The sequence below is a fragment of the Mustela nigripes genome, chromosome 1, assembly GCF_022355385.1.
Source record: "Mustela nigripes isolate SB6536 chromosome 1, MUSNIG.SB6536, whole genome shotgun sequence".
Classification (NCBI taxonomy): Eukaryota; Metazoa; Chordata; class Mammalia; order Carnivora; family Mustelidae; genus Mustela; species Mustela nigripes.
In genome coordinates this window covers 67311932-67339847 of record NC_081557.1, presented here as the reverse complement: position 1 = coordinate 67339847, position 27916 = coordinate 67311932, and the positions used below count along the sequence as shown (strand labels likewise).

The window sequence follows — 27916 nt, the reverse complement described above, 5'->3', positions numbered from 1 at the left end:
TAAAGAGACCTAGGGAGATTTATTAGGATTTTTTTTAGGGGCTGGAGTTGTCCCTACTAGGTTTCAGAGAGTCCGTAGACTTGCCTAAACCTCCAGAGTAAATTCCCCACGGCTGGAAAAACTTTTCTGGTTCTTCAAGGTTGAGAGTGGGTCAGGGTCATTAAGATTAATTTCTAGGGGAAGTCCATTATATTATATGGTTTTTAATCCCTTTACTAAATACTGGAAGACAAACTCACATTTCCTTAGTGATGGTATATGCCAAGGGCTCTACAAACCTCTACCTGTAAGATGGCTTTCACTTTTTAGTATGAACATTTCATACTTACATAAAAGTAGAGATTTAAAAAAAACTCCCATGTACCCTTCACCCAGTTTGACCACCATCAACCTAACCACCTCCATCCCCCCTCTCTCTCCACCCTTTCTTTGTTGGACTGTTTTAAGACAACTTCCAGACCTCATGTATCCTCACCTCTAAATGCTTCAGTGTGCATCTAAATATATACAAATGTGTATTTTCTTCTCATGTAGCCACAATGTCACCTATAAGATATTTTAACCCCAATTATTGGTGAAAAAATGAAATCTCTGGGAGGCTAACAACTTGCCTACAGGTCACAAGGCAAATAAACGAGTCAGTCAGGAAGTGTTCTAAATTATAAACTGTCATGTTCTTCCACATCAACATGCTATTTCCCATTTCTCTGTTACTAGACCAGTGAATAAACATTTGTCCCAAAGGAAAAACATGCTTAGATGCAGACTAAAACTGGAATAGCCCATTACACATTAATTTTTCATATGGCTCTAAGTAAAAAGTGTTTCCATAATTATACAGATTAAACCACCTATACAGTGTGCTTAAAAATTTTTATATAAGTAGAAACCCATCAAGTCATATATATATTATATATATAATATATATGTATATATACACATATGATATATATACACACATATATGTGTACATGTGTATATATGTGTATATATACATACATATATATTTTTTAGAGAGAGTGCCTGAGCAGAGGAGGGGAGTGGCAGAGGGAGAGATACTCTCAAGCAGCCTCCACCCCCAGCACGGAGCCTGACATGAGGCTCGATCTCATGACCCTGACATCATGACATGAGCTGAAATCAAGAGTCAGATGCTTAATCGACTCAACCACCCAGGTGCTCCAGCTCATATTTTGCTACTAATTTCATCTATAAATTCATGAAATCTATTCTATGTAAATATTTCATTCCCTAAATGCAAAAGTGTTCACACAAAGTACTTAATATTAATTTCAGACTTTTTTTGTCTGAATAATTTGTATGGCTGTGGTTGTCCCATAAAACCCCATGAGAAATCAATTAAAAGCTAATCAGTGACTTGATCTCAGCATTTTCAGTCAAAGCACATCTTTGGGCACCTTCTGAGATCAGGATATTTCTGAAGCCAGTCTGGTCATATCACCATAAGAGCCAGGTAGTTGGTTACACGTGGCACTTGGTGCATTTTCCTATAGAGTCAATTTTACTTAGCAGTAGTAATTTTGTATTTTTTTTTAAAAAACCTGTATTATTCAGTAGAATGTAAAATTTATAGGAATTTAAGAGCTAAAACCCAAGTTTTTCAGTAAAGTTCTTGCAACAGGTTAATTTTAGGGTTGTGGTCCTAGATTTTTCTTTCTTCTTTTAAAGATATTTTGGAGGGAAAGTTTAAGAAGGACTGTGAATTGAAGAGTAAAATGAAAATCAAACAGGGCAACGGCAGTTAGCTAGGAGGAAGTTAAGAGGCAGGAGACCAGGGAAAAGGGCAAACCTGGGCTGGATATGGGGGGTAAAAGAAAAGATCAATTCCTAGGTATGCACCTGGGTGACTGTGAGAGGCCAACTATGATGTATCAGGCAAGTAGGAGGAAGGGAAATCACCAGCTGGGGATGGTAAGGGGGATGCTGGGTTTTAGGGCTTGAGAGCAAAAGAAGAAATGGAATAGGCTATCTTGAGGTCAATTAATGAACAATAATGGAAGGTCTAGGAGCTGGTCTCAGGTTAAACAACAGGAATTTAGAGTAGAATCTATCTGCTGTTACATGACCTCTAGCAGGAATGCTCAAGAGCTCCGAAAAATAATGGGTTTGCTTTTTCCAAGGTCGGGAAGTTAGGAGATAAAAATAAGTGAGTCCGTGAATAATAAGACAGAGATCTCCGAAGCTCTGGGTAATATGTGGTTGCTGTCTTGGAGTGGCACTACCTCTTTAAGAAAAAAACCCTGAAACTCCAAGCCCTCTTCCAAAAACTGTTGGGAGGCTTCATTGGGATTTAAGTACCCAATAGTTAAATAGCCATTAAAAGATTTATTAGATATTCAATTTAACTGACCCCAGGGATGTCCTTCAATTTCACTCAACATCTGCAGTTTCTTTGAACTCTATTTTTTTTTTTTTTTTTTTGGCTCTCCAAAAATGCTGATCTGTATAAAAGATGCATAAATCAAAGTGATGTTTTAATTCGCTAAGTGCCTAAAGGGAAGGTGCACTAAGAAAATACATTGAATGAGCAGCTGATTTGTAATGGTGTTTGTTACCACAGCTGTACGTGCCATGGAGCACAGCGGAGACCGGAGACCGCCAGCCTGTAGCAGCGGCAGGAATCGATCCTGACGGTGCAGGAAAGAAACTAACAAAGTACATGGCTCACCTCTAATTTCTGGTTCAAGTTGCTCAGTTCAAAGGGTGTTTCTTCTTTGAGGTGCGGTAACTCCTTTCGCCGAACTTTACTTTGTTTCATCTGGTGTAGTCTCAGTTTCTCAAAGCTATTCGTCAGTTTGGAAAACTGGAAGTAAGAAAGAATGCCAACGTCTCACTGTGACTGGCTTTTATTTTTTTTTTAATAGTTTTTTTTTTTTAAGATTTTATTTATTTATTTGACAGACATAGATCACAAGTAGGCAGAGAGGCAGGCAGAGAGAGAGGAAGAAGCAGACTCCCTGCTGAGCAGAGAGCCTGACGCTGGGCTCAATCCCAAGACCCTGGAATCATGACCTGAGCCGAAGACAGAGAGGCTTTACCCCATTGAGCCACCCAGGCACCCCAGTGACTCGCTTTTCTGACTTGAATTCACAAGAGTTCTTTTCTTGGGCACATCTTTGATGATTTAAGTCATGATTGGAAAATGCAGTAATGCTTAAATCTTCTGATTTGTGAAGACAGGACCAGTTATTAAAACTAAATTATTGGAGCTGAACACCATTCGGTTTTCATGTGAATTCGGGACTTCATCAACTGCACAGTTAAATGAGTCACTCATTTAACAAAACATAAATGTTTTGTTTAGCTTTGTTTTAACCATATGTAGCAAAGCTTACAAGTTTTAAAAACCAAGTTTTTTCTTTTATTTAGTGCCATCTTGTGTTGACAATTTTAATTTCAGTAACCCCTTCTATAAAATAACAAGTATGTATATTTTATTCAAGAAACTGAAAACTGAATTTAAAAGCTACAAATAGCATAAACTACTTGTTCATGTTGATAGAAGTTTAAATAAATTTAAGTATCAAATTGATACAATTTTTTTCTTAGCAATAATTCTTTTAACTTAGACTGTACTATTTTTTCTGTTTTTTTTTTCTGTTTTTTTTTGTTTGTTTGTTTTGTTATACCTTCAATAATAGATTAGAAGCAGCATGATCCATCAACATCTGTGGAGAAATTTCTAGATAACTATTTATAAAAGTTTTTTGGTTTTATTTTGAACTTTGAAATAATTATAATTACAGTATAATTATAAGGTATAATATTAAGCCAGGAAATGACATTGGTACAATAGATGTATATAGTTTTATGCTATCTTATCACCTGTGTAGATTTGTGTGACCACAACCACAATCAAGATACAGAACCATTCCAACAGCACAGAGACCTCCCTGCCTTTGTAGTGATACTCAGACCTCTCATCTTCCCACCCCTAACCCCTGGCAACCACTAATTTATTTCTATATCTATAATTTTGTCATTTGAGAATGTTATAAAATGGAATCAAATAGCATATGACATTTTGAGATTGGGTTTTTTTAGTCCCCATAATGCCCAGAAGATGCATGCTTGTATCAATAGTTCATTCCTTTTTATTATTCAGTCTTATTCCATGGTATGGAGGGAACTGCATTTGCTTGACCATTCATTTTGGTTATTTCCAATTTTGGCTCCCACAAATAAAGTTATGAACAGTCACATCTACTTTTTCTGATATTAATATAGTCACTTGTTTTCTTCTTCTCATATTATTTTTAAAATTGAAATATTTTTAAAATTGAAATTATATTTCAATGGCCATAAAAATCACCATTTAAAAATAAAATTAACTGGTTTTTAGTATATTCCATAGTTGTACAACGATCAGATTACCTGATTTCAGAATATTTTCATTACCACAAAAAGAAACCCTAGAATGTTAGAATGGTTATATATTTCCTCCTACCCCCAGTCCCTGAAACTATTAATCTGCTTTCTCTCTCTAGGGATTTGCCTATTCGGATCAGTTCATTTTAGTGGGATCATACATTATATGATCTTTTGTGTCTGGCTTCTTTCACTTTACGCTTTCAAGGTTCATCTGTGTTGTAGCATGGATCAATACCGAATAGTATGCCATTGCATGGATATGCCATATTTGGTTTCACTGTTCATCAATCGATGGACTTTGGATTCTTTCTAGTTTTTGCATATTACAAATAAAGCTGCTATGAGCACTTGTGTACAAGTTTCTGTGTGGATACATATATTTATTTCTCTTGGATACATAAGTAGGAGTGGAATTGCTGGATCATAGGGAAACTCTGAGTTTAACTTTTTAAGGCACTGCCGAACTACTTTCCAAGTGGCTGCACCATTTCCCAGTATTACTGAGAACATACAGGGTTCTAATTTCTCCATATCCTCACTGACATTTGCTATTGTCCATCTTTTTGATTATAGCCATTCTGGCCAGGGTAAATGAGTATCTCGTAATTTGATATGCATTTCCTCAATGACTCATGATGTTGAGTATTTTTTCGTATGCTTATTGGATACTTGTATAGCTTCTCTGAAAAAATGTCTATTCATATCTTTGCCCATTTTAAAGTTAGGTCATTTACTTTTTATTATTGACTAGTACAAGTTTTTTTTTTCTGGACACTAGTCCTTTATCAGATATATCATTTGTAAATATTTTCTCCCACTTTGTGAGTTGTCTCTTCATTTTCTTGATGGTGTCCTTTGAAGCACAGAGGTGGTTTGATTTTAATGAAGTTAAATTCATCTGATTTTTCTTGTGCTTTTGGTGCCAAATCTAAGAAACCATTGCCTAATCCAAAGTCATGAAGATCTACTCTGTGTTTTTTCTAAGAGCTTTATAGATTAAGTTTTTACAGTTAGGTCTTTAATCCATTTTGAGTTCATTTTTGTTTATGGTTTAGGTTTAACTTAGTTCTTTTACATGCGGATATTCAATTGTGCCTTTATGTTTGTTGAAAAGACTCTTCTTTCTCCACAGAATTATCGTGGCACCGCTTCTGCTCTGATTAGTATTTGCATGGTATTTTTTTCTACCTTTTTATTTCAAATTACCTATATAGTTATGTCTGAAGTGAGTTTCTAGAACAGAACATACTGTGAGGTCATATTTTCTTAATTTATTCTGTCAATCTCCATCTTTTAACTGATGTATTTAGACATTTCCCATTTAATGTAATTATTGATATATTAGAGCTTAAGCCTTACTCTTGTTGTTCTTTTTTGTTTTCCAGTTTTTGGTTTCTCTATTTTAGCTTTTCTGTTTTCTTCAGGGTTATTTGAGCATTATTTATAACTCTTTCTTGGTTTATCTATAGGGTATTTGAATATTATCTATTTGAATAGCTTTCTCAATTGGTGATCTAGGTATTACATTATATATACATAAGTCATTACAGTCTACTGGTGTCAACATCTTACCAGTTCAAGTGAAATGCAGAGGTTTTACTTTTTTTTATGTCTCTCTTTGCCCTGACCCATTTGTAACATAATTGTCTTAAGTATTCCTTCAACATACATTAAGAACTGTGTTAGACATGGTTATAATTTTTGCTTTATCTGTCAAACAATTTAGAAAACTCAAAGAGAAGGAAAGTATTGCTTTATCCATTTTTTAAAATGCTTTCCATTGTTTTTTATTCCTTCCTGATATCTCAAGATTCTTTCTTTGTCATTTCCTTCCTGCTAAAGGAACTTTCTTTAGCCATTCTTTGAAGGTAGGTTTATTAGTGACAAATTCTCTTAGTTATACTTCATTTGAGAAGGACTTGGTTTTCCCTTCATTCCTAAGGATATTTTTTCTAGGCATAGAATTCTGGGTTGACATTTATGTTTTTCAGCAAATGAAAAATGTCCCACATTCTCTGGCCTCCATGGTTTCTGATGAGAAATCTGTTATCTGAATTGATTCTTCAGGTAGGTAAGGTGTTATTTCTCTCTTCTGCTTCCAAGATTTTTTTTCTTTGTCTGTTGGTTTTGAGAACTTTGTCTACAATGTGTCTCGGTCTTGGTTTCTCTGTATTTATCTTGTTTGACTTTCACTCAGATTCTTGAATCTGTAGGTTTATATCTTTTACCAAGTTTTGACACTTTCACCTGTACTTCTTTGAATACTTTCTCAGTCCCACTCTCCTCTCCCTTCTGGGACTCTATGACACAAATTTCCAATCTTTTGTTATAGTCCTGCATGTCCCTTAGCTTCATTTTCTTTTAGTCTGTTTTTTCTCTGTTGTTCAGATTGGTTAATTTCCATCCCGTTATCTTTAAGCTCACTAACTATTTCCTCTGTCCTCTTCATCCTACTTTTGAGTACATCCACTGAATTCTTTTAGTTTGGCTATTTCATTTTCCAGAGGTAAAATTTCTAACTGAGAGAAAATTATAGTTTTATTATAGTTTTGTTTATTATAGTTTTGTTTCTTGGCTATAACTTTCATTTGTTTCAGGTGTGTTTGTAATTGCTTGCTGAATCATTTTTATAACAGCTGCTTTAAAATCCTTGTTAGATAATTCTAACATCTGTATTCACCCAGTGTTGCCATCTCTTGGTTGTCTTTTCTCATTCAAGTTTAGATCTTCCTGGTTCCTGGTGTGATGGGTTGTTTTTTTAACTGAAACTTGGACATTTTGGGTATTGTACTAGATTTTCTTTAGGGATTGTGTTTCAGCCATCCTTTTCTGACAGCACTCTGGCAAGGAAAGGGAGACGCTGCCTCATCACTGCCAGGGGGCAGTGGGAGTTCAGCTCTTGGCCTCAGTCGGTAACCCGAGGGAGATGTTCCTTATCCCTGCTGGGTGGAAATGGGAGTTCAGGATCCCCACTAGTCTTCAATGATACCACCTTGACTGGAGGGGCCTAGGTACCTTATTTTTGCCTCTCACCTGTCCTTCAGTGAAAGTGTAATGAGGGCAAGTGGACTCTTTACCACTGAGAGGTGGTAAACATCCTGATTCCTCATTAGGCTTCCCTTGATACCATTCAGAGAGGAGGGGGATTGCCTGCTCACCACCAAATGGGCATACTAGTCCAGGCTCATTAACACCATGGGTTGGGGAGGGCCTTGCCAATGCTTACTGGTCACGAGATTCCTGGCTCTCCACTCCAGTCTTCTCTCATACCACCCAGGCTCCGGAGCCTGGACTACCTCATTATAAGCTGATGAGAAAGAGGCTGTCTACATAGTCTGTGCTGAGCTGGGGGTGGGTTTGGGGCTGAAGTCTTTTTCGGTGGTGTTGGCTGGAGTGGAACAGTTATTATCTAAAAGTGTATAATCTTGCTAAGTAGTCTTTTTCTGGGTCTTTTGGCTGCAGAAAGTAGGCATTCCTTGGGATTGTTTTTGTTTGTGCCTGGGTTGTCAACTTCTCCATTCCCCAGCATGGGATATAAGGGGCAAAGAGAAATCCCAGGGAACTCACTACTATGTCACTCCTTGGATACCAAGGTTTTAGTTGGCCTGTCTCCCTCTACTTCTTAGAGTCTTCGCATTTTATAAATAATGTCCAGGTTTTCTAGTTTTAATTAGCAGGATCTAAATGCATCTACTCCATCTTACCAGAAGTGGAAATCTCAAATATATATGTGTATATATATATATATATATATATATATATATAATATATATTATATATAATATATAATTTAATCATAGTTTCATAATGGATAGAAGGAAAAGAAAATATTCTCTTTTAAAAAGAAGCAGTTTCTGGGGCGCCTGGGTGGCTCAGTGGTTTGGGCTGCTGCCTTTGGCTCAGGTCATGATCTCGGGGTCCTGGGATCGAGCCCCGCATCGGGCTCTCTGCTCCACAGGAAGCCTGCTTCCCTCTCTCTCTCTCTCTCTGCCTACCTTTCTGCCTACTTGTGATCTCTGTCTGTCAAATGAATAAATAAAATCTTTAAAAAAAATAAAAAAAATAAAAAGAAGCAGTTTCTATGAGAAAGTTTTGATAGAGTTGAGTTATTCAAATAAGAGTATGGTAAAGTATATCCTTAAAATATTTTAGGAAAACAAAATTGTAGATAAACCAGGAATTTCAAAGAAGGAATCAGTAGAGTGAGCTAGCAGCAACCAAAGCATGTTTGCTACAAGATAGCATTTTCTAGTTAGAAGAATGACATATTACGAGCTATTATGCAAACCAGTTCTCTCTTTTTCCCTCTTTCCTTCTCTGCTGCTCTCCTCTTTAACGCTTTTCTTTCTTTTAACATGAGAAGAAAAGAAGAGCAGAAAACTGTAGTGGAAGCAGATGGCTGCTCTTTCAAGAACAATGTAGTTTTTCCAAAATGTATCCTATGAAACACATGTTTACAGTGTTTACACTGTAATAGTGTACTACAGTATAAGCCGGTTTTAGCTTAAAAAATACAGTTCCATGATCAAATATGTTTTGAAAAATGCTGGATTAAAAAGGTTAAATGGATTTGTTTGAAACAGGAATTTGCACAGCCTGTCATATGCTAGCATGCACTGTGAATGTCCAGGAGCCACCAGGAAGTAAACAGCATTTCCTAAAACTTTCAATATTAGCATTCCACAGAACACAATTTTGTGAAATTGCCATAAGGCAATAATTTGTTGGTTAGCCAGCAGCCAAGTAATAAAATGAAGCTGCAAAGCAACTAATGGCAGGGATTCATGTATTACATGACCACTCAGCACCTGTAAACAAGCCTTACAACTTTTTAACAATGGACATGAAAAGAAACCCAGAGATTAAAGATCTGGTAAGCAGTAACTGAACTAATGAAATGTAATTCTGAGATGGTATATCACTTGTATCTCCATTTCTTTATTTTTTTTAAAAACTTATTCCAGATCGTGTTTATACTGAACAAATACAGTGATTTAATATATATGTTGGTATTTCAGAGCTTTATGATTACAGGAAAAACAAGGTTGATTGAGTTAAGTGTTAAATGCTTAGTCTTAGAAAAACCATTTAGTTTTGTAATTCAAGCTACCATCTAGTGGCAGCTCTTTGAATTGCAGGAAAAATGTGTAAATTTACTAGCTGGCCAGTCTTTTAAGATTATGCTGAATGGTATCAAATGTTTCATATCCAATCTTAATAGCTGATGACTTCCCTAAGAAGGTACTTAAGAAATAATTAACTACTTCAAGCTCACTTAATTGTATTATCACTTGTGAAATCTTTGCACTTCATAAATTTCATGATCAAACTGTTATTTCCCATTGATTCATTTATTAAGTTAAGCAAGGACAAGAGCAGCTACTAGATCTGAGATGCACAGATAATGATTGCCCTATGCAATATTTGTGGTAAGGGAGAGAAGATTTTTGGCTTGCTAGCACAATGAGGAAGTGGAGGAATAAATAACAAAGAAATCAGTATCCCTATTCAGAAGTACCAAAGACCAGTTTTTTTCTCTTCAATTATCTATTTCATAATAGCAAAGTCATTTTTGTTGTTCATATTGCTAGCTATTATCATGTAATTAATCAACAAGTCATCTGATGAATAGAAAGGTAATAGTCTTGCACTATGCTAACAGTTAAAGGGATAAAGAGCTGACAGTCTTAATAAAAGAAACAATCTAATAAAACAATGAAAGACAGTCAAACATATAGCCCTTCATTAAATATAAAAACTTCACTTGTATTAAAAATATACCATTTTAATAAAATCAATACAACTTATAAATACATAAATTTGATATAATTTTATATGTGAAAACATGTATCAAAATGTGTTAAATCATCAAAGGAGATTAATTTACATTGTTTCCTTACTTGAGCTTTTAGGGTTTGCAGTTGTCCTTCATAATTTTGCGTCATTGCTAAGTTACATTTTTCCAGACTGTCCAGCTTCTGCCTAAGTAAGCCCACCTGCAGCAAGAACAAAACTTAATTTTGATTTTTTTCTAAATTTTGCCTGATGAAAGCAGAAAATGTGCAAAGGAGGAGCATGCTTTAAGTAAAACTGCTGTCCTCAAACGAGAATAAATATTTGCACTGCAGTTCTTAAAATAGCTATTAATAATGAAAGTCACAAAACCCCACATTGCTGGTGCTATTCCACTGGGTACACATAAGAACAGGGCGGTATGGATGTCTGACAAAAGATCCGTGTCACCATCACATCTGACATTAAGGTTTAGAATTTACTTTGCATTATTTTTTCAGGAGGCCATGTCACCATCACTCAGGCAGAGCCTCTGCGGATGCAGTTCTGTTTTTATTTTGGGCACCACTGTCTTCAGTGGGCGCTCTGCTTCGGGGGCACCACAGAGTGTGGGCTGCATTTTTAGAAGAACATTTCAAAAAGAGAAGAATGATGTCTCAGAGGAGTTCCCAGGGGTTTGGCTTGCAGAATTGGCTGAAAATGCAAGGGAAGCACCTGTGTACACATCTGGGTCATCACAGATATGGGAGCAAGAAAATAGTCTCTTGCATATTCCGGGCCTGATGACCTGCCTCCACTCTGAAGGGAAGCCAAATGCCAGTAACTAAATAACTCAGTTAACTATGTCAAGAGAGAAGTTCTACTGGGAGGCCAACAAAGGTAGAGAGATGGCTGAAGAACAAGTTGGCTGATGATGGTTTTGTATAAGATTAAAGTAAATACTTCTCTTAGGCCTCACCCAGAAGAAAAATTCATAGACACAAAAGTCTGCATTAGGTCAAGTTCGTGATTTTTCTGGAACTCGTCTGGAAGCCCGAGAGTACTCGTACGTTCCACCTGCTGTAAGCAACCTTGTGGAGGCTGGGGGCACTCCTCTTAAGAGGGGGCCCACATATATTCACACACCCCCTTCACCTAACTTTTTTCTTCCCTGTCCCACAATCATGTGTTGACATTTCACTTCTTTCTGGAAATGTTCTCCTAGTAGATTTGAAGAGATACTTGACTTAGCCATTACCAAAGACAGAGTTTGGACAACTAGCTTGTTTCTACAGTTGCAAAAGCACTGACATCTTTACTTGCAAACAATATTTATTTCACATATATATATTGAATATCTATTTACTTTTATAGATTGCATTTTGTTTTTCTGCATCAGCAAATTTTTATGGGTTGAGGTTCCAATTGTCACTTATTTGATGGAACACATTTAGCACGCTACGACAGAATTCCAAGCAGTAAAGGCTACCGCTGTTGCCTGATAAAAAGTATACATAATGAAAAACATACCCTGGAGAGAATAAATATTATTTATAACTGCCTGAGGAATTAACAATACATATATTCAGTACCTCTTGGCCTTTCTGATCCAAGCATGTTTGTGCATTTGCCAACTCTTGATCCCGAAGATCTAATCGTGTCTCCAAAGCCCGCATTTTCCTTTCCCAATCCAATTTTTTGTTGCTTACCATGATGTCAATTTGCTCCATTAATTCCTGAAGTTCGGCCTCACAAGGAGAAGCTCTGGCAATGGTTGAAAAGTGAAACACATTTTAAAAGAGGGAAATGTGAGGACAAGAAAAATTATTCCACTGCTCTGAATAGTGCTGATCATTGTTTCCTCAAATTGTTCAAATACTTAAATAGAAAGAAGTCTGGAAGCCAGAGGTTAAATTTTAAACTAAAACTGAAAGCTAATTTCAGAGTAAACAATGAATATACATTAATTTTTTTAAAATGACATCTCCTAAATTATAGTTGCTGTCCTAATATAATGCAATAATTGATAAAGACACTGCTTCTGTTCTCTTCTTAGTATATGTGGTAGCACCTGGGTCTCCCAGAGCCAAAAATTTTGACTTGGACAAGGAAATCCTAAAATGAAAACACATGTGCAGATTATGTTATATCAGAAATAAGGTGACAATAAATGAAGTTAGCTGAAAAAAATTAAATAAAATAACAATTTTAGAGTGGACTGATTCTATGGAAAATTTGAATTATGAAAAAGGTCCAATGCTCTTCTATGTAAATGTACGAACATGTACCTATGTCTGTCATAGCTTGACTAAGTTTGGTGGCAGGCAACCTGGGACTCCAACCATGCCTATCAGGGATAGAAGAGCAACCCCAGGCTAGGAAGGGCCCGATTCAAGGGTACTAATTGGGTGACAGGGATTGTAGTGTGATCTGACTGGTGTCCCTTTGGAAGGAATCTGATCAGGCAGGTGTGGGCAGAATAATGTAAGTCTTTAGATAATGGGGATACTGTGAGTCGGGTAAGGGGCAATATCTTGGTTCTCAGAGGGTCTATTTATAATTGAAACAAAACCCTTGTAATAGCTAGATTTATAGAGGTGCTAATTGTGAGGACAGATTGCTGTTGCTCCCAGGGCAGGGTTCTCCTTCAAAGAAGCTGATGTATTCCACAGGGGCCTGGAATAAGTCCAGTTATTCAGACTGGATATGCAGGCAGATGTTGAAGCCTCAGATTTCAGCCTACGGAACACACACACATCCAGGATTAGAAAGCGAGTTATTTCAGTATCCATTCAATGGTGGTGATGGGGCTTCTAATATATTTGTGTGGGTGGAAGGAAGGCAGGAGGAAAAGGCAGGCGAGAAATATCTCCTCCATTTAGTTTCACCAAATCAGAATTTTAGAGGTAATTAAAAGTCATTTAGCATATTCTGAAAAATGTCAGGCCCAGAGAGGTCAAGGTCACACAGTAATTAGTGGGAGACCCAGGTCAAGATCGTAGGCAGCTGCTTCCCATCTTCAGCTCCTTTCCGTGTACCACATAGCAAAAGACACAATGTTTTGAATAAGAACTCACTTGAAAGATACAGCGTAGATTAGCTCCATTGCAATAAGGTTAGGAAGAGGTAGGAGAACCCAAAGAACTCAGAATTCCCAGGATCAATTTCTAAAATGCCCAGGCAACCTGAACGAAGGGTGTCCCTTTGATAGGCTCATTCACCAGAGGACTCAGCAGTTTTGACATCAGAGAGCTTCTAAGTACAAAGTGCCATTCTGAAGTCTTGTAGGATTTCTGGACTAAGGCCCAAAGGCTCTCCATTTTCACTTAAAACCTAAAAAAAATCTGAGGGAAAGGAAGTACTAATTCCTCTATAAATAAGCTTATTGAATTTTAATTGGAGTTACGACATGGGGAAAACCAGCAGAACAAAAAGAATCGTTTTCACACCATTTTCTTTTCATAACAACGTGTATCACCTTTGCCATAATTATATTGTTTTTCTGCTATTGTAAGCTCTGAAAGGGCCATTTTATCACCATCTCACTGGAGCTCAGCACAGTGCTCCAGCACATAGCAGATACTCAATAAATTTTTGAAAAACGAACAAATGAGTCCTTTTCATCATTATTTGCTCAGCATGTAGGAACGCACCATGCCAATGGAATTAAAATATAGGCCAAAAGTAGAGAGCAACATAATGGAAGCCACTCAGTCAATATTGTTAAATAAAGGAGCGTATGGTTTCTTTCCTGACTATGACTATGCCATGCAAAAATCAGGATATTATACTCAGATTGGAAGGACTTTTACAAGTCACCGTGTCCAACTACCCACCCAGTGTTTGCACGTCTTTCACAATGTTTCGTATGAGAATCATCTATGATGCCCTGCTGATCAGATTCAGCAGATCTAGAACAGAGGTCATTCTGCATTGCTAGCAAAGATATCAGGTGATCCTGGTGAATGCCAAGGCTTGTGATCTGTTTCACAGTATCACTGCCAAAAGGTCAACCAGCCTAGGTCTGAATTTCTCCTTTACCAGGTAACCGCTATCTGAGATTGTAGCCAGATAGCAATGAGTTTTAAGAAGTTCTTTCTTATTTTGAAGAGCTCTTTCACCCCCTGGTTTTAATTTGATAAATTAGGACCATGCAGAACAAGTGCCTTTTCAACACAGTAGACCTTTGAGTACTTGAATACAGTTATTAATATGTCAAATACATTATCTGTACCTCCAGATTCTTCCAGGTTTTCTCAGTATTTAGTAGTAGATACTGAACATTCCTACAGACAATGGCCAGAACACTTACCCACAACTTCTATAGCAATAGTCCTAGAATGGTCAGGACTCGGTCAATGACTGATGGCTTCCTTAATTTTTGCCCCCACTTCCAACTCAGGACCAACTGGAGAAAGTCAAATACAGTCCCCAAACTAATCATATAGAACACCCCCTTTCTACTAATCCTGCCTCCGTCTTCCCTGTAACAACCTCCATCCAAAGAAAGCATGCCCAAAGCCTTCTCTTTTGTTTACTGTAAAGCTTTCCCACTAGCCTTCAAGTCTCTGCCAAATGTAAGTGATGTTTGCTGACTCCCTTGCAATAGCAAGCTTTGAATAAATAGGCTTCTTTTGCTCTCATTTGGGTGGTCTTTGCTTATGTCCATAAGTATCTTTATTTCCTCCAATTGCCCGTGGAAATTTCTTTTTTCTCCACCCCTCACTACCTACTATACTGCCTGGAAAATACTAGATGCTTAACATACCATTTGTTGAATGAATGAAAAAGTGAATGACTACGTTAAGATTTTCAGACCCTTTATAATCCTGGTGGCTCTCTACTGAACAAGAGTTCCTGTGTTGATTCCTCCTTGAAATGTACCATTCAGAACTTTAACAGAACACCCCAGGTGTTGTCTAACCAGTTTAGGTAGGGGTTCTCACATCCTGTTTTTGGTGCTATGCATTTTTATTCAAGCAGATAAAGATCACCTTAGCTTTGAATCTAGGAAGGGGAAAGGCAAAGGAGTGATATAATACCATTTCAAGGTGAGTTTATTCATGTCCGAACACCTTTTTCACATATGCTACAAACAAGGCCACTATCCTGTGCTTGTTTCATCCTGGGGGGTGGGGGGCTGCTCTAAGGGCAGAGCTTTATATTTATCCTTATTACATTTCATTGTGATAGTTTCAGCCTCTCAACGTGTGTTGTCATCACTGGTTTGTTAATGAAGCAAACATCCATTCAGGGACTGCTGCCCGCTGTGTGAGGAACTGGGAAGACAGAGACACATGACCTGTGCATAGAGACACCTGCAAGGCAGGGACAATACAAGACTGATGAATACGTGCAGCTCTTCGGGGACTAGAAAGCAAAGGTACTAAATACAATCTTGGACAAGATGGGTTACCACAGAAGCCTTCCTCAAGGAGCTTATTATGTTTTGGGATCCTGTATGTCAGAAAATATATTCACTATACCTCTCAGTTTTGTGTCATCTGCAGATCTGATAAGCAAAGCATTAGTTGTTTCATATATAAATACATTTTTTTCCTACAAGTGACTGTAAAATATCACACCAGACAAGACAGAGGACAGGGCTCTCTGGCATTCCACTACCAAGCTCGTCAGAGTGACAGGGATCAGGTGATTATTTCTTTTCTTATAATAAGTTTCTAATCCACTTATTTAAATTTATAATCTTTTCTCTTTTTTCCCCCTATAAAAATGTCATGAAAAGCCCTGTAAAATAATATGGCAAAGCCCAAGTAAGATTCTATCTATAAGCTCCCTGATGCACCGGTATATCAGCCCCGTGAGCCCGGCTGATCTAGTATGTGTTTGTGCTGAGTCCTGGGGTCACTGCTTCCTCCTTTGGATGCTCACAAGCCACCCATAATCCCTTCCAGAATCTTCCTGAAGACTTAGTCAAACTCAGATTTACATCCAGCTCAGCTTTCTGTCAAATTTAATATTCCTTTTTGAAATTCAATTGACTAATCTACTAGTGTATCTTCCCTTCTTCAGTTTTTCAGGGATAATTAAGAGCAAGTTGGTCTCCACAGAATCAGTATTTTCTCCTAAATCTAATGAACTTCAAAATGAAATACAAAAGGCTTAGTTTAGCATTCTCCACAGAGCTGGGCACTAACACTATTCATAGTTTCATTTCTTCCCATAGTCAAATGCTGACTAACACTACGCTAATTACTTTCCTGTTCTTCCTCTTACAGATCCTCACAACATTCCATAAAGTAGGTCTTATTTTTCCAATTTTAGAAAAGTTGGTGGAGGCATTAAAAAAGAAAAAAGTCCTCTGAGTCTTCCAGCTTTAAGAAGTAGGTGGATTGTGGCTGATACACTACTGTAGACATATAAAACTTGGCTCTGACTACTGGGTTTATCCCCAGGGGGTAATTCCCAAGAGAAGGATTGTGCGGTCAGGAGAGAGGTCTCAAACCAGAAGGAAGGGGACACACTGAGATTTGCAGGGTGATGTACTAGTCTGACGGGACTAGAGTCAAAATATGTGAAGAGAGCAAAATACAAAGCTGATGGTTTAAAATGGTGGTAGGTGGCCAGAGTGTAGGGGGGGCAGGAGAATGGAAAGTAGAGAGTCATTCAGAGTAAAAAGAGCTAGAGTAAGATACATGGACATGTAGGTTACTCCAAAGTCCTTTCACGTATGGGCTTACGTGCTGGTCCTTACAAAGGCAGACCTTCATCAGACAGACGGCTATGGTGACCATATTATCTATTATCCAAACCAGGACAATTTTGAAAGTGGAAGAGGCACTCATGACAATTATGCCAGGACAAAGGTATAAAACAGTGATTGTTCTGGGCCAAGGGGGATGTAGGGACAACCTGCCTACCCATCATCAATCTGGAAAATAGAAATGGAAAAAGAGGTCTGTAAAGACAAAGTGAGTTCATTTGGGGACGTAAGAGATGTCAGAATAGAAATGGATCTTGGGTTTGAGAGAGAGAAGAGGGGGTTTGAAAAACAAACATGGAAATCATTGTGGAGGAAGTGGAGGGATTGAGAAAGGAAAGCATAAGCTGAAGAGAAAGAGAAGACTATGTTCCGCAACATGGAAGAGTCTAAGAGAATGAGTCTCCAAAAGGTTGATGGGTAATATAGACCATCATATCAGGTCTTAATTTTTCAAGATATTTTAATGAAACTCTTCTAAAATGAAGCAGTTATATTACTTAGTTATATTATTATTATATTATATATTATATCTATTATATATAATATATATTATTATATATTACTTGGTTTATATTGCTATATATTTAGTCATACCAATATAATTTAACTTTTCTGTGGTGGCTCATAGACCCTGTTCTGTATATCAAATACTGTACCACCCCAGAAACTTAAATAGAACCAAATGGGAGATATTCCAGATGCCCCAGAACCCACTTTCATAGACATATCTGTGATGTCAACCTGCTCTATAGTTGACTGTTCCCCCAAGACAGTAAAGTGAAAGGCTTACTACTTTATGACTCCTCCATCACAATTTCACAGTTGCCTTCCTTCAAAATTGGCTACCAAATTATAGCTAAAAATAGCTTTTCTCTAGCACTTTTCTCATTGTCCAAAAAATGCTATTTACTGTCATCACTAATGTGTGCTGACTTACCAGCTTTACAACGCCTATCTTTACTGCATATTTAAGATGGTGGCTTATTCTTAGTCTATTCTTCTCACTCATCTGTAATAAGCTTAATGTTGGAATGTGGAGGGGTAGAAATCCCTACATTCCTCAAAAGCATGCTTACATGTACTTATCAAGGCTTTATTCTAGAGCCTTCATCAAAATCATCAAAGAGAGACATTTACAGAAATAAAATGCAATGTGATAGCTTTCAAGTCCCTGTCAATGTTTTATCAGAATTCTAGATACAGGGGCTCGGTGGGTTAAGTCTCTGCCTTTGGCTCAGGTCATGATCTCAGAGTCCTGGGATCGGGCCCCACATTGGGCTCTCTCCTCAGCAGGGAGCCTGCTTCCTCCTCTCTCTCTGCCTGCCTCTCTGCCTACTTGTGATCTTTCTCTGTCAAATAAATAAATAAAATCCTTAAAAAAAAAAGGAATTCTAGATATATACAAATTTAATATCTAACAGCTTTTATGTTCTAAAAAGAATGGAAGATCTTGTAAATACCTGTATTACAGTTAAACTTTTTCTAAAAACTTTTTCTATAATGACTACTCCTCTTCTGAGTAACATCTTGGCTCACACACTGAATAATAGAAGAGGATAGTTGAAATATTAGCAAACACCAACCCTCTTTCTGCAGGTGATTTTTATAATTACTTAAAAATACAAATAACCAAACTATCTCCATAAACTTATATATCTGACACATTTCATATTAATATGGAGAACCATGATATGATTAATAATAAACTATATATAGGTTAGTTTGGATTCTATAAGCCAATCTCTGGGACAATTAAAACTCCCTCTTGCTAAAAGGTCTATCTGATGAAAGACTGCAGTGATAGTACAAAGGAGGGTAGCCACTTAACCCCTTTTTTATTTAAAACTAGAGCCAGCTAGTTCACTGGATCCTAACAGCAAAGAATTAGCTAAGCATTGATAAAATTTGTTTTTCCAATATTAGGAAAATAAAAAAGATGCTGGTTCCTGAATGTTGGAAATGAACCGTCCAATGCCTGCTTATTCTTATAACTTCCAAATCTCTCTCTGCAGCCAGAGCTCTGAGCTCCAGACTTCAATATCCAACTACCATTCAACATCAACATTCCCACAAGACGTCTATAGGCATCTCAAACTTCTCATATTCAAAACAGCACTTGAACCCCCACACCACAGACCTGCTCCCACTCCAGTCCACTCAGTCTCTTTAATTGGCATTGCAGCTATAGCAGCTCAAGATCCAAACCCTCATGACTTGAGATTCGTGTTTCCTCAACCTCCAGAATAACAGGTCTATTGGCATTGCCTCCAATATATACCCTAAATTCTGATCACTTCTCACCCTGTCCAGTGGTAAGAACTTGGTCTGAGTCATCCTTATCACTTGTCTGATTCCATTCTTATCTCCCACTTGGATAGGTGCCTGCACCCAACATCCACCCTTCCTTTCTTCCATAACAGATCTCCAGTGTTACTCAGAGTGGAAATGTGTCCAGCTAAAAGTACAACTACATTGGCCAGTCTCTCCTGGAGCTAGGCATGGCCATGCAACAAAATCTGGCCTGTGAGAGGTAATAGCCATGAAGCTCTTTAGAAGAGAGCTAGAGTGGTGGTCCTTGTGCCTATGCATCGCTCATACTTTCCACTTGGGGGCACTCAGCCTGATTTCCAGGGTACAGAACCTGCATTTCTTTGCTTGAATCCCTCTTCTTGCCACTAGGGTCCTCTGTGCCACCTGTGTGATAGGCCAGAGGTAACAGGAAATTAAAGCCCTCCAGGAAGCAATCCTCAACCAGTGAATGTCAGTTATTGGTATGTAAATACTCACTTTCTCCCTGGATGGGATATCTCTAAGGGCTGTGCTCTAGACTGCGCTCTAGACTGGGTTCCAGAATCTCCCCAGTAGGTTTTGTTTCAATCACTCTCAGTGGTAGCTGGTTTCATAACTTGCCCTTTCTTATTTCACTTCCCTGTCCCTATAGGTGGTAGGCCGAAACACGATCCCCAAAGATATCACATCTGAAAGTCTGCAATAAGTAAATAAATGCTACTTTATTTAGAAGAAAGGTCTTGGCATAAGTTGATGATCTTGAGTTGGGAGATTATCCTAGATCATCTGCTTGTGCCCTAAGAAAGAGGCAGAGGAAGATGGGACACACACAGGAGAAGAGATATGGAGATGAACCAGAGAGGGGCGTGAAGATGCTGGCTTGAAAGGTCAGAGATATGCGGCCAGGAGCCAAGGAGTGCTGACAGAAGCCACCAGAAACCAGAAGAGGCAAGGAATGGATTCTTCCCCAGAGCATCTGGAGAGAATGTAGCCCTCCAGATGCCTTGATGTTGACCCAGGGATACTGACTTTGGACTTCTGGACTCCAGAACTGTGAGTGAATCCATTTTGGTTGTTTTACACCACGTTTGTCATATAGCAGTCAGAGGAAACTAATACACCACATTTTTCATCTCCCAAAGAAACCACATGCATCCAAATCCTTGTTTCTTGGGGCTTTGGCTTCTGGAAGAAGCCAAAATAAAATGCTGGTGTGCGCTCTTCTGCTTTTACCCTATTGCCCTTGCTCTGCTCCCACTCTGGAAGGAGATGTAATGGTTGGGGCAGGTAGCCATCTTGTGGTCATAAGGGGACCACAAACAAAAAAGCCCCACCCTGAGGGTGGGGAAGCAGAAAGCTACACAGAGACTTGTATACATAGCTAATGATTTGGTATCTTCAGCTGGATGTGTAACAGGCATCGCAAACCAAGCTTGCGTTTTCTCTAGTCTTCCTTGTTTTAATAAATGACAGTCTTATCCTTCCAGATGGTGGGCAAAGAGTCTTGCATCATCCTTTGCCCATCTATCTCTTGCACACCACATATCCAATCCACGATCTCTAAATATTGTCAGCACTTGGCTCAGTGGTTTAAGCCACTGCCTTCAGCTCGGGTCATGGTCTTGGGGTCCTGGGATCGAGTCCCACATCGGGCTCTCTGCTCAGCGGGGAGCCTGCTCCCTCCTCTCTCTCTCTGCCTACTTGTGATCTCTCTCTCTCTCTCTCTGTCAAATAAATAAATAAAATCTTTAAAAATCTTTTAAAATCTTTAAAAAATGTACCCATTTGTTTCTATTACTACTTTACCAACCTGATCCCAATCACTGTCATCTCCCACCCGAATTACTACAATGGCTTCGCTTGTCTGTGGTCTCTTCTCCGCAGAGTAACCGGAGTAAGTGTTTTAAAACGCTAAGTCAGAGAATGTCACTGCTTTCCTCCATGCCCTCCAGTGACTTCCGATTTTAAACGGCCCCTGTGCCTAACCCATGGTGTAGGTTACTGCAATTAACCTCACTTAAAAATTGTGCTGGAAAAAGTTTATGCAAATGTTTTCCTTCTTGGTGGTGTTTTGAATCTTTGCCTAAACTCAGTAGCAGCTGAGTTGTCTCTCAAAGGAGTCTTTCCCTTCCTTTGTTTCTTCCCTGCTCTCTCCCTCCCTTCTCCCAACCCCCACTCCCTCCCTTCCCAGTTTCTTCCTCCCTTTCAAAATCACTCAGTGAATTCCTATAAGCACTAAGTACCATCTAACATTTCAGGATCTACCTTCAAAGTAAAATATCAGGATTTTACCCTAGGTCTATTTCACTTTGTTTCTTCTTCAGAAAAACCGGGAAGTACAATTTACAAGATTTGATTACTCTGGAAAGGAATATGTGTGGCTGGGAATAAAGAGTAGAAGGAGAATAATGGGGCCATTCAGAAGACAAGAGAATTAATCATATTTTAAAAAAGAATTTTCAATGTGAAAAAGAATAAATCACAACAATTTAGGAGTGCCTGGGTGGCTCAGTCAGTTTAGCGGCTATATTCAGCTCAATTATAATCTCAGGGTTCTGAGGTGGAGCCCCACATTGAGCTCCCTGCTCAGCCGGGAGCCTGCTTCTCCCTACTCCTCTACACTCCCCCTGCTTGTGCTCTCTTTCCCTCAAAAAAATAGATAAAATCTTTAAAAAAGAATATTTTACTGCAACATATTAAACTGTTAATATATTAATTACACTAGAATGTTTTACAAATTATAATTAAAATTGTATTAAACTAAGCAACTGGGAAAGTAAAGTTGTGATTATGAATTAACACATCTCAGAGGGAAAGAACACATAAAAGGTTAAGAAAGATGCACACACAGAGTACTGCTTTAAAGATCTTTCTGAATTAGATGTGAGAAGTTTATGCTTTATTATCCATCTGCCTTGGCTCTTTGAAAATATGACTTTCATGGCAGATTAAAAAAAAATTGGCAGATCATGCAGCAGATTTTTAGGAAGGATTTGATAAGATTCTATGAACGAGATCAATGACTAAGATGTAAGTCACAGAATCAAAAAATAGAGTAAATGATTTAGTAGAGAAAAATGAGACTTTTGGTTGAAGACAGATGAACATAAATATTTTTCCTTCCCAAATCCTACTAAAATAAGGCAAAGGGATATGTTTAACCTACAAGGGTAAAGATAATGGTAGCCAGCAGTAGACAAAGCCAAGAAGCAACCCAGTGAAGTAGAAGGTAAGTGCTGGCAGCCCAATTTACACCCTCTAAGCCGGAGAATTTAGAAGAGTGTTCTCTAGAATCTGATCAGCCTGAGACAGAGACTGAACAAGATGGGGCTGATGACATGCCTTGATGCTCCCTGTCAATGAGCAGCTTCTGTATACATTGGAGTTTCCTGTCAGCTTTGACTCTGCCATCTTACACAGGGGTGAGCAGCCGGCAATTACAGACGTTTGAGGAAAGCAGTTCACGCAACTAGGTCAAATGCAAACAGAAAGACATTTTTGGAAGGAAATCATGAAGAAGACAACTTAAAAATTATAGCTAAGTTTCTAGAATTCTTAACTCCAGGAGAAAACAAAACATTCTATAAGAAAGGAAGAGTCGCCACAGCATGCAATATGTCTCAGAGGTGAGGAGCATTTATAAAGGCATAACGAGGCAAAGGGAATGTTGATGAAATCAGAATTAGGGTGTATTGGGTGGATGGAAGAATAAGAAGTATGGCTCTGTGTGTGTGTGTGTGTGTGTCTGTTTGTTTGTGACTGTGTGTATATTTATGTGTGGGACTGTGTATATGTGCATGTGTGGGACTGTGTGTATGTGTGTGACTGTATGTTTGTGACTGCGTATGTATATGTGTGTGACTGTATATATGTGTATGCGTGTGACGGGGCTGTGTGTATGTACGTGTGTGGGAGTATATGTATGTGTATGACTGTATGAATGTGTATGTATGGGACTGTGTATGTGTACGTGTGGGACTGTGTGTATGACTGTGTATGTGTATGTGTGGGACTATGTGTATGTATGTGTGTATGACTGTATATGTGTATGTGTGGGACTGTGTGTGTGGGACTCCGTGTATGTGCATGTGTGTGGCTGTGTGGGACTGTACATATGTGTATGTGTGTTTGTATGACTGTGTATGTGTATGTGTGGGACTGTGTGTATGTGTATATGTGTGTGTGTGAGACTCTGTATATGGTGGGGATGAAGTGGTGGAGGCAGGAAAAGTAACCAAAATGGGCATCAATAGATAATGCCTAAAACTGAAAAATCAAAAAGTAGCAAAATAATCATGTTATATAGAGATACGGAGATAAATACCAAAATAATCTGCCAGAAGAATTTCCTCTGGGGAATGGAAAAATGGGGAGGCAACAGGAGACTGTTGTTTTTTGATAACAGTGATAAGAAACCAAATGACTTTTTAAACTATATATATGTGTAACTCAACAAAGAAAGATCTGGATAAATGTTCTGTTTCAGTTAGAAAAGATATTTTAAAGAAGTAAGCCACTATAGGGGAATCCACTTACACATTTCTTAAAAGCAACACTCTGGAATTCATACATTTTGGAACTCTATATATGCATTTCGTTGAGCTGAGGATTACTTAATGCATTTTATTCTGATCAAATTCCTTTTTAGAAATGTCCTTTAGGGGTGCCTGGATGGCTCAGTCAGTTAACCCTCTGACTTTGACTCAGGTCCTGGCATGGTTGCTGGTACTAAAGATCTCAGGAGAGGCAGTAAAAACATGAAGTCAGTGCTGAAATAAAAGTGAGAAAACTCAAGAAATTCCTCCAGGACAACAATGGAAATTACAAGAGAAAAGAAAAAGATCAGATCCTTCTAGGAGATGAGACTGACAGAAGAGAGTGTGGAATCATTAACCAAAGAAATAGAAGAAAATGTCACTGAGTTGAGGAGATCTGAATCTTGTGTTAACAGTTCACCAAATGCTGTGAAGGATTACTGCAAAAGAATCCGTACCTAGAAAGTTCTCCTGATAAATTGTAAGTTGGAAGGATAAAAAGAAATCCTATAAACTTTCACACACACATACAGAGAGAGAGAGAGAGAAAGGAAGGAGGGAAGAACAAACCTGAAAGAGAGCCCTGCGTTACCTCAGGCTCCCTGCTCAGTGGGGTGTCTGCTTCTCCTCCTCCCTTTGCCCCTCCCCCTGCTTGGGCTCTCTGTCTCTCTAAAATAAATAAATAAAAGCTTTATTTATTTAAATAATAGGATGTAAAAATCCTTAAAAATAGGATGTAAAGCTTCTAAGAGAAAATGAGGAAAAAGAAGATTAGATCAGACTAGTAAGTTTGGGGAAATCAAAATGGGTCAAATATTAGCATAAGTAAATAAATGAATAAGTAAATAAATCCTCTTTTTAATGGCAAAGACTCTCCAATTGAGTATATTTTTATATCTAATCATATGTTCTTTACAAGAAACACAATATGATATAAAAAATTTCAAAACAAGAGTGTGAGATGATAGAAAATACGGACTGGTCTCTGTCCTGATTCCTGGCACAGTGCTGCTAAAATCCTTGCCATTTCCTTAGTGATAATAGCACCAGGAGCATCTTTTGCTCTAACATCTGGTCTTTGACCTGGGTTCCTGGCTCAGGGCTCTTGAAACTTTTGTAATTTCCCAGGTGATAGGAGTGTCTTTCATTCTAATGAGGCAATACTGGGCGGTCTCCTGGCTGAGGGCTGGTCACTGCAAAGACCAAGCCATTACTGGAAGCTTGGAATTTTCAGCCCCACCTTCCATTCTCTTGAGAAGGGAGAAAGGCTACAAATGGAATTAATGGTCCATTAGGCCTATCCGATGGAGTGGCCATAGAAATCCCCAAAGCAACAGGGTTCGGAGAGCTTCTGGGTCAAGTAAGACAGGAAGTGCTGGGAGGCTGGCCCACCTGGCAAGAGCCTGGAAGCCAAGCACGACTTCCCATACACCTTGCCTTGCCTCTCTTCCATCTAGCCTTTCTCCTTCATCCTGGTAAACATGTTTCCCCACCTTCTGTGAACCGCTCTGGCAAATTAGGTGGGGGGCACTGGAATGTCCTATCTACAATGGCCCGAAGCACAGGCAGCAACCTGGGCTTGCTCCTGGCATCTAAAGTGGCAGCAGGAGCAGTCTTGTGGGGCTGAGCCCTTCCCCTGTGTGGCCCCATGCCATCTCCAGGTAGGCAGTGTCAGAATTGTGTTAAATTGTACGACACCCGGGGTGGGGGAACACAGACAATGGCTCGGTGGGGGAAAACCTCCACACATTTGATGACCAGAAGTGTCAGAGGTGAAGTGTTCTCTGTGAAGATAAAGGCACACAGGGAAGAAAGACATAGGAGAGAAGAACTGGTTTCTCCCTACAAGAGAAAGGAAAAGACTGTTTCTTCCATTACAAAAGGGGATGATGAAGGACATGACAGACTAAAGTAAACGAAAGAGAGGGAGGTGGCAAGATGAATATCAGGCGAAGCAGAATTTCAACAACAAAAAAACACATGAACCTATACTTGTGAGTTCTTTCATAAAACTACATCATGTAATGCATCAAGATACAACATCCATGAACCTCAATGCATTAAGCAACAGAACACTGAAATCTGTTTCAGATTTCATTCGTAGAATAAAATGGTAGACAAAACACCAGACAAAAACCGTTTCAAATATAAGAATTGGACAAAACTACAATATGGTAAAGAGCTTTCTTAAAATTTGACAGATCAAATAGACAAAAGGTAAGGTGACGATGGATTTGAAAAACATGATTTAAACATAGTAAAAGGTCAGATGACCTGTGTGAAAATTTGTTAACATTTTTATGTAAGCATTACAGAATATACATGAGTTTTCAAATGTCCAAAGGACATTTCTAACAGCTGATCATGCAATAGATTATAAGAACACGCTAAACAAAACTGGAATATTGGATGGGCCACAGTGGCAGTAGTGAGATTAAAAAGTAATAGTAATAAAAACATAATTACCCCCCCACCCTTGGAAGTTACATGTCTTAAATATTTCAAATTAGTCACAGAGGAAATCCAAGTTGAAATACCAGACTATTTAGGAAATGAGAGTGGAAACACCAATAGTATGGCCCACAGCAAAGCTGTACTCAGGAGAAACTTGAGTTTTGATGCTTTTATTACTTAAAGAAATCATAAAATTCAGAAATCATAAGAATAACTGAACCAGGATTTTCAACTCAAAAATCAGGAGAAAAAGATAAGTAAGAGAAATCATATAAGGACAAGCTAGTCAGAGTAGAAATTAAGAAGGAAACAGAAACAAAGCAAAATCTAGACTTAGTGCTCTTTAACAGGCCCAATACGAATAGACCTTTCGTTCATTCTGCAGTAATTTATGTTCTGGGCACACACTCTAAAAGCAAACGGAAAGGACAAACTCAGATATGGATGTTTTGATTAGAAGGAGTGTAGGTTGATTAATACAACAGAAATGTAAACACCTATAATCGGGGGAATCATGGATTTAAAATTAAAATCAAACCCTGTGCTAACCCAAGTGTCAGAAAATAATGATTCACCCAACAAATGTTCTGTGCAGAAGCTCCCTCCTTATGCCTTCACACTTTCTGTTCCTACTGTCTACAGAGCTCTCTTTGCCCAATACAAGCTCTGCTCCAATACCACATTACCAGGAACCTTGTTTGATCATCCCATTCAATCTCCCAACCTTAGCCTGCTTTGCTTTTCTTCATATGACCATGTGAAACATTTCATATCTCCCACTAACCCTTGGAGGAGTGGCCTTGTTTTGTTCACTGCTCTCTTCCTTGTGCTGAGACCAGTCAATGGCTTATAGTAGACTCTAGATATCTGTTAGATGAAGTCGTGCCACAAAATATTACTGTGTATGTAGGTGACATGGTTTGCTCTTTTACATGCCCCCATGAGGTTTTATTGTCTTTATGACCTAGATTTTTACATATTATCTCAATAGCATGAAGGACAGAAGCAAAGCCAACCTGGCTCCCCATGCTTTGTAGACCATGGTAGACAACGTCTGGTCCCATGCATGCTGGGATGAGTAGGGTAGTTCCTCATGGAAACCTCTAGTGATTCTCATTCACTTCTGGCTTGCAGTTACATTGTACCCAGACAAGCTCTATGACTCTCGACTAATTCTAAGTTCTTTAAGGTCTGTTTCTTATTGATCTTTGTATAAACCAAGAGACTTAATGTTGTGCTTGCCATGCATTCAATATTATACACATTCCCCCTGAAAGAAAGAATGAAGACAAACAGCAGTCCCCATGGCCTCAGATCTGCAGGAGTGAAGAGGTATCTGGTACCAACCGAAGGTTCAAGACCTTCAGTCTGCCTCTTAGCCCTCAGTGCCATCATCACATCAGGGACCTAACACCCGTTCAGTCCCAGATTCTAACCTGGCTCTTCTGCACATAGTAGGCAGGCTGCTCCCACATCTCACTGCCACCTATTTCCAGTGTAGCAAAGCCTGCAGGGATTAGAGCCACATGTATCTGAATTCAAATCCTGCTTTTCCATCAACCAGTTGTACATTCGGAGCAATTTGCTGCTTTCTTTCTCTTTCTTTCTACCTTTCTGAGCTCAGAAATATAGCAAAGGCTGCTAACTGTCAATATTTATTTTTTTATTTATTTTTTTTTAAAGATTTTATTTATTAATCTGACAGAGAGAAATCACAAGTAGACAGAGAGGCAGCCAGAGAGAGAGAGAG

The 27916-nt window shown here is 38.5% G+C and overlaps 1 protein-coding gene across 2 annotated transcripts in view; it reads right to left on the bottom strand.

Annotated features, from left to right (window-relative positions):
- Positions 1–27916, bottom strand: part of DEUP1 (deuterosome assembly protein 1) — an 81590-nt gene that overhangs the window by 50309 nt on the left and 3365 nt on the right. For both annotated transcript variants that reach the window (XM_059391689.1, XM_059391699.1), the window contains exons 3-5: positions 11757–11928; positions 10293–10388; positions 2690–2824 (exon numbers count right to left, since the gene is read on the bottom strand). In XM_059391689.1, coding sequence (XP_059247672.1) covers positions 2690–2824; positions 10293–10388; positions 11757–11928 — 403 coding nt within the window. The remainder of the gene's footprint in view (positions 1–2689; positions 2825–10292; positions 10389–11756; positions 11929–27916) is intronic.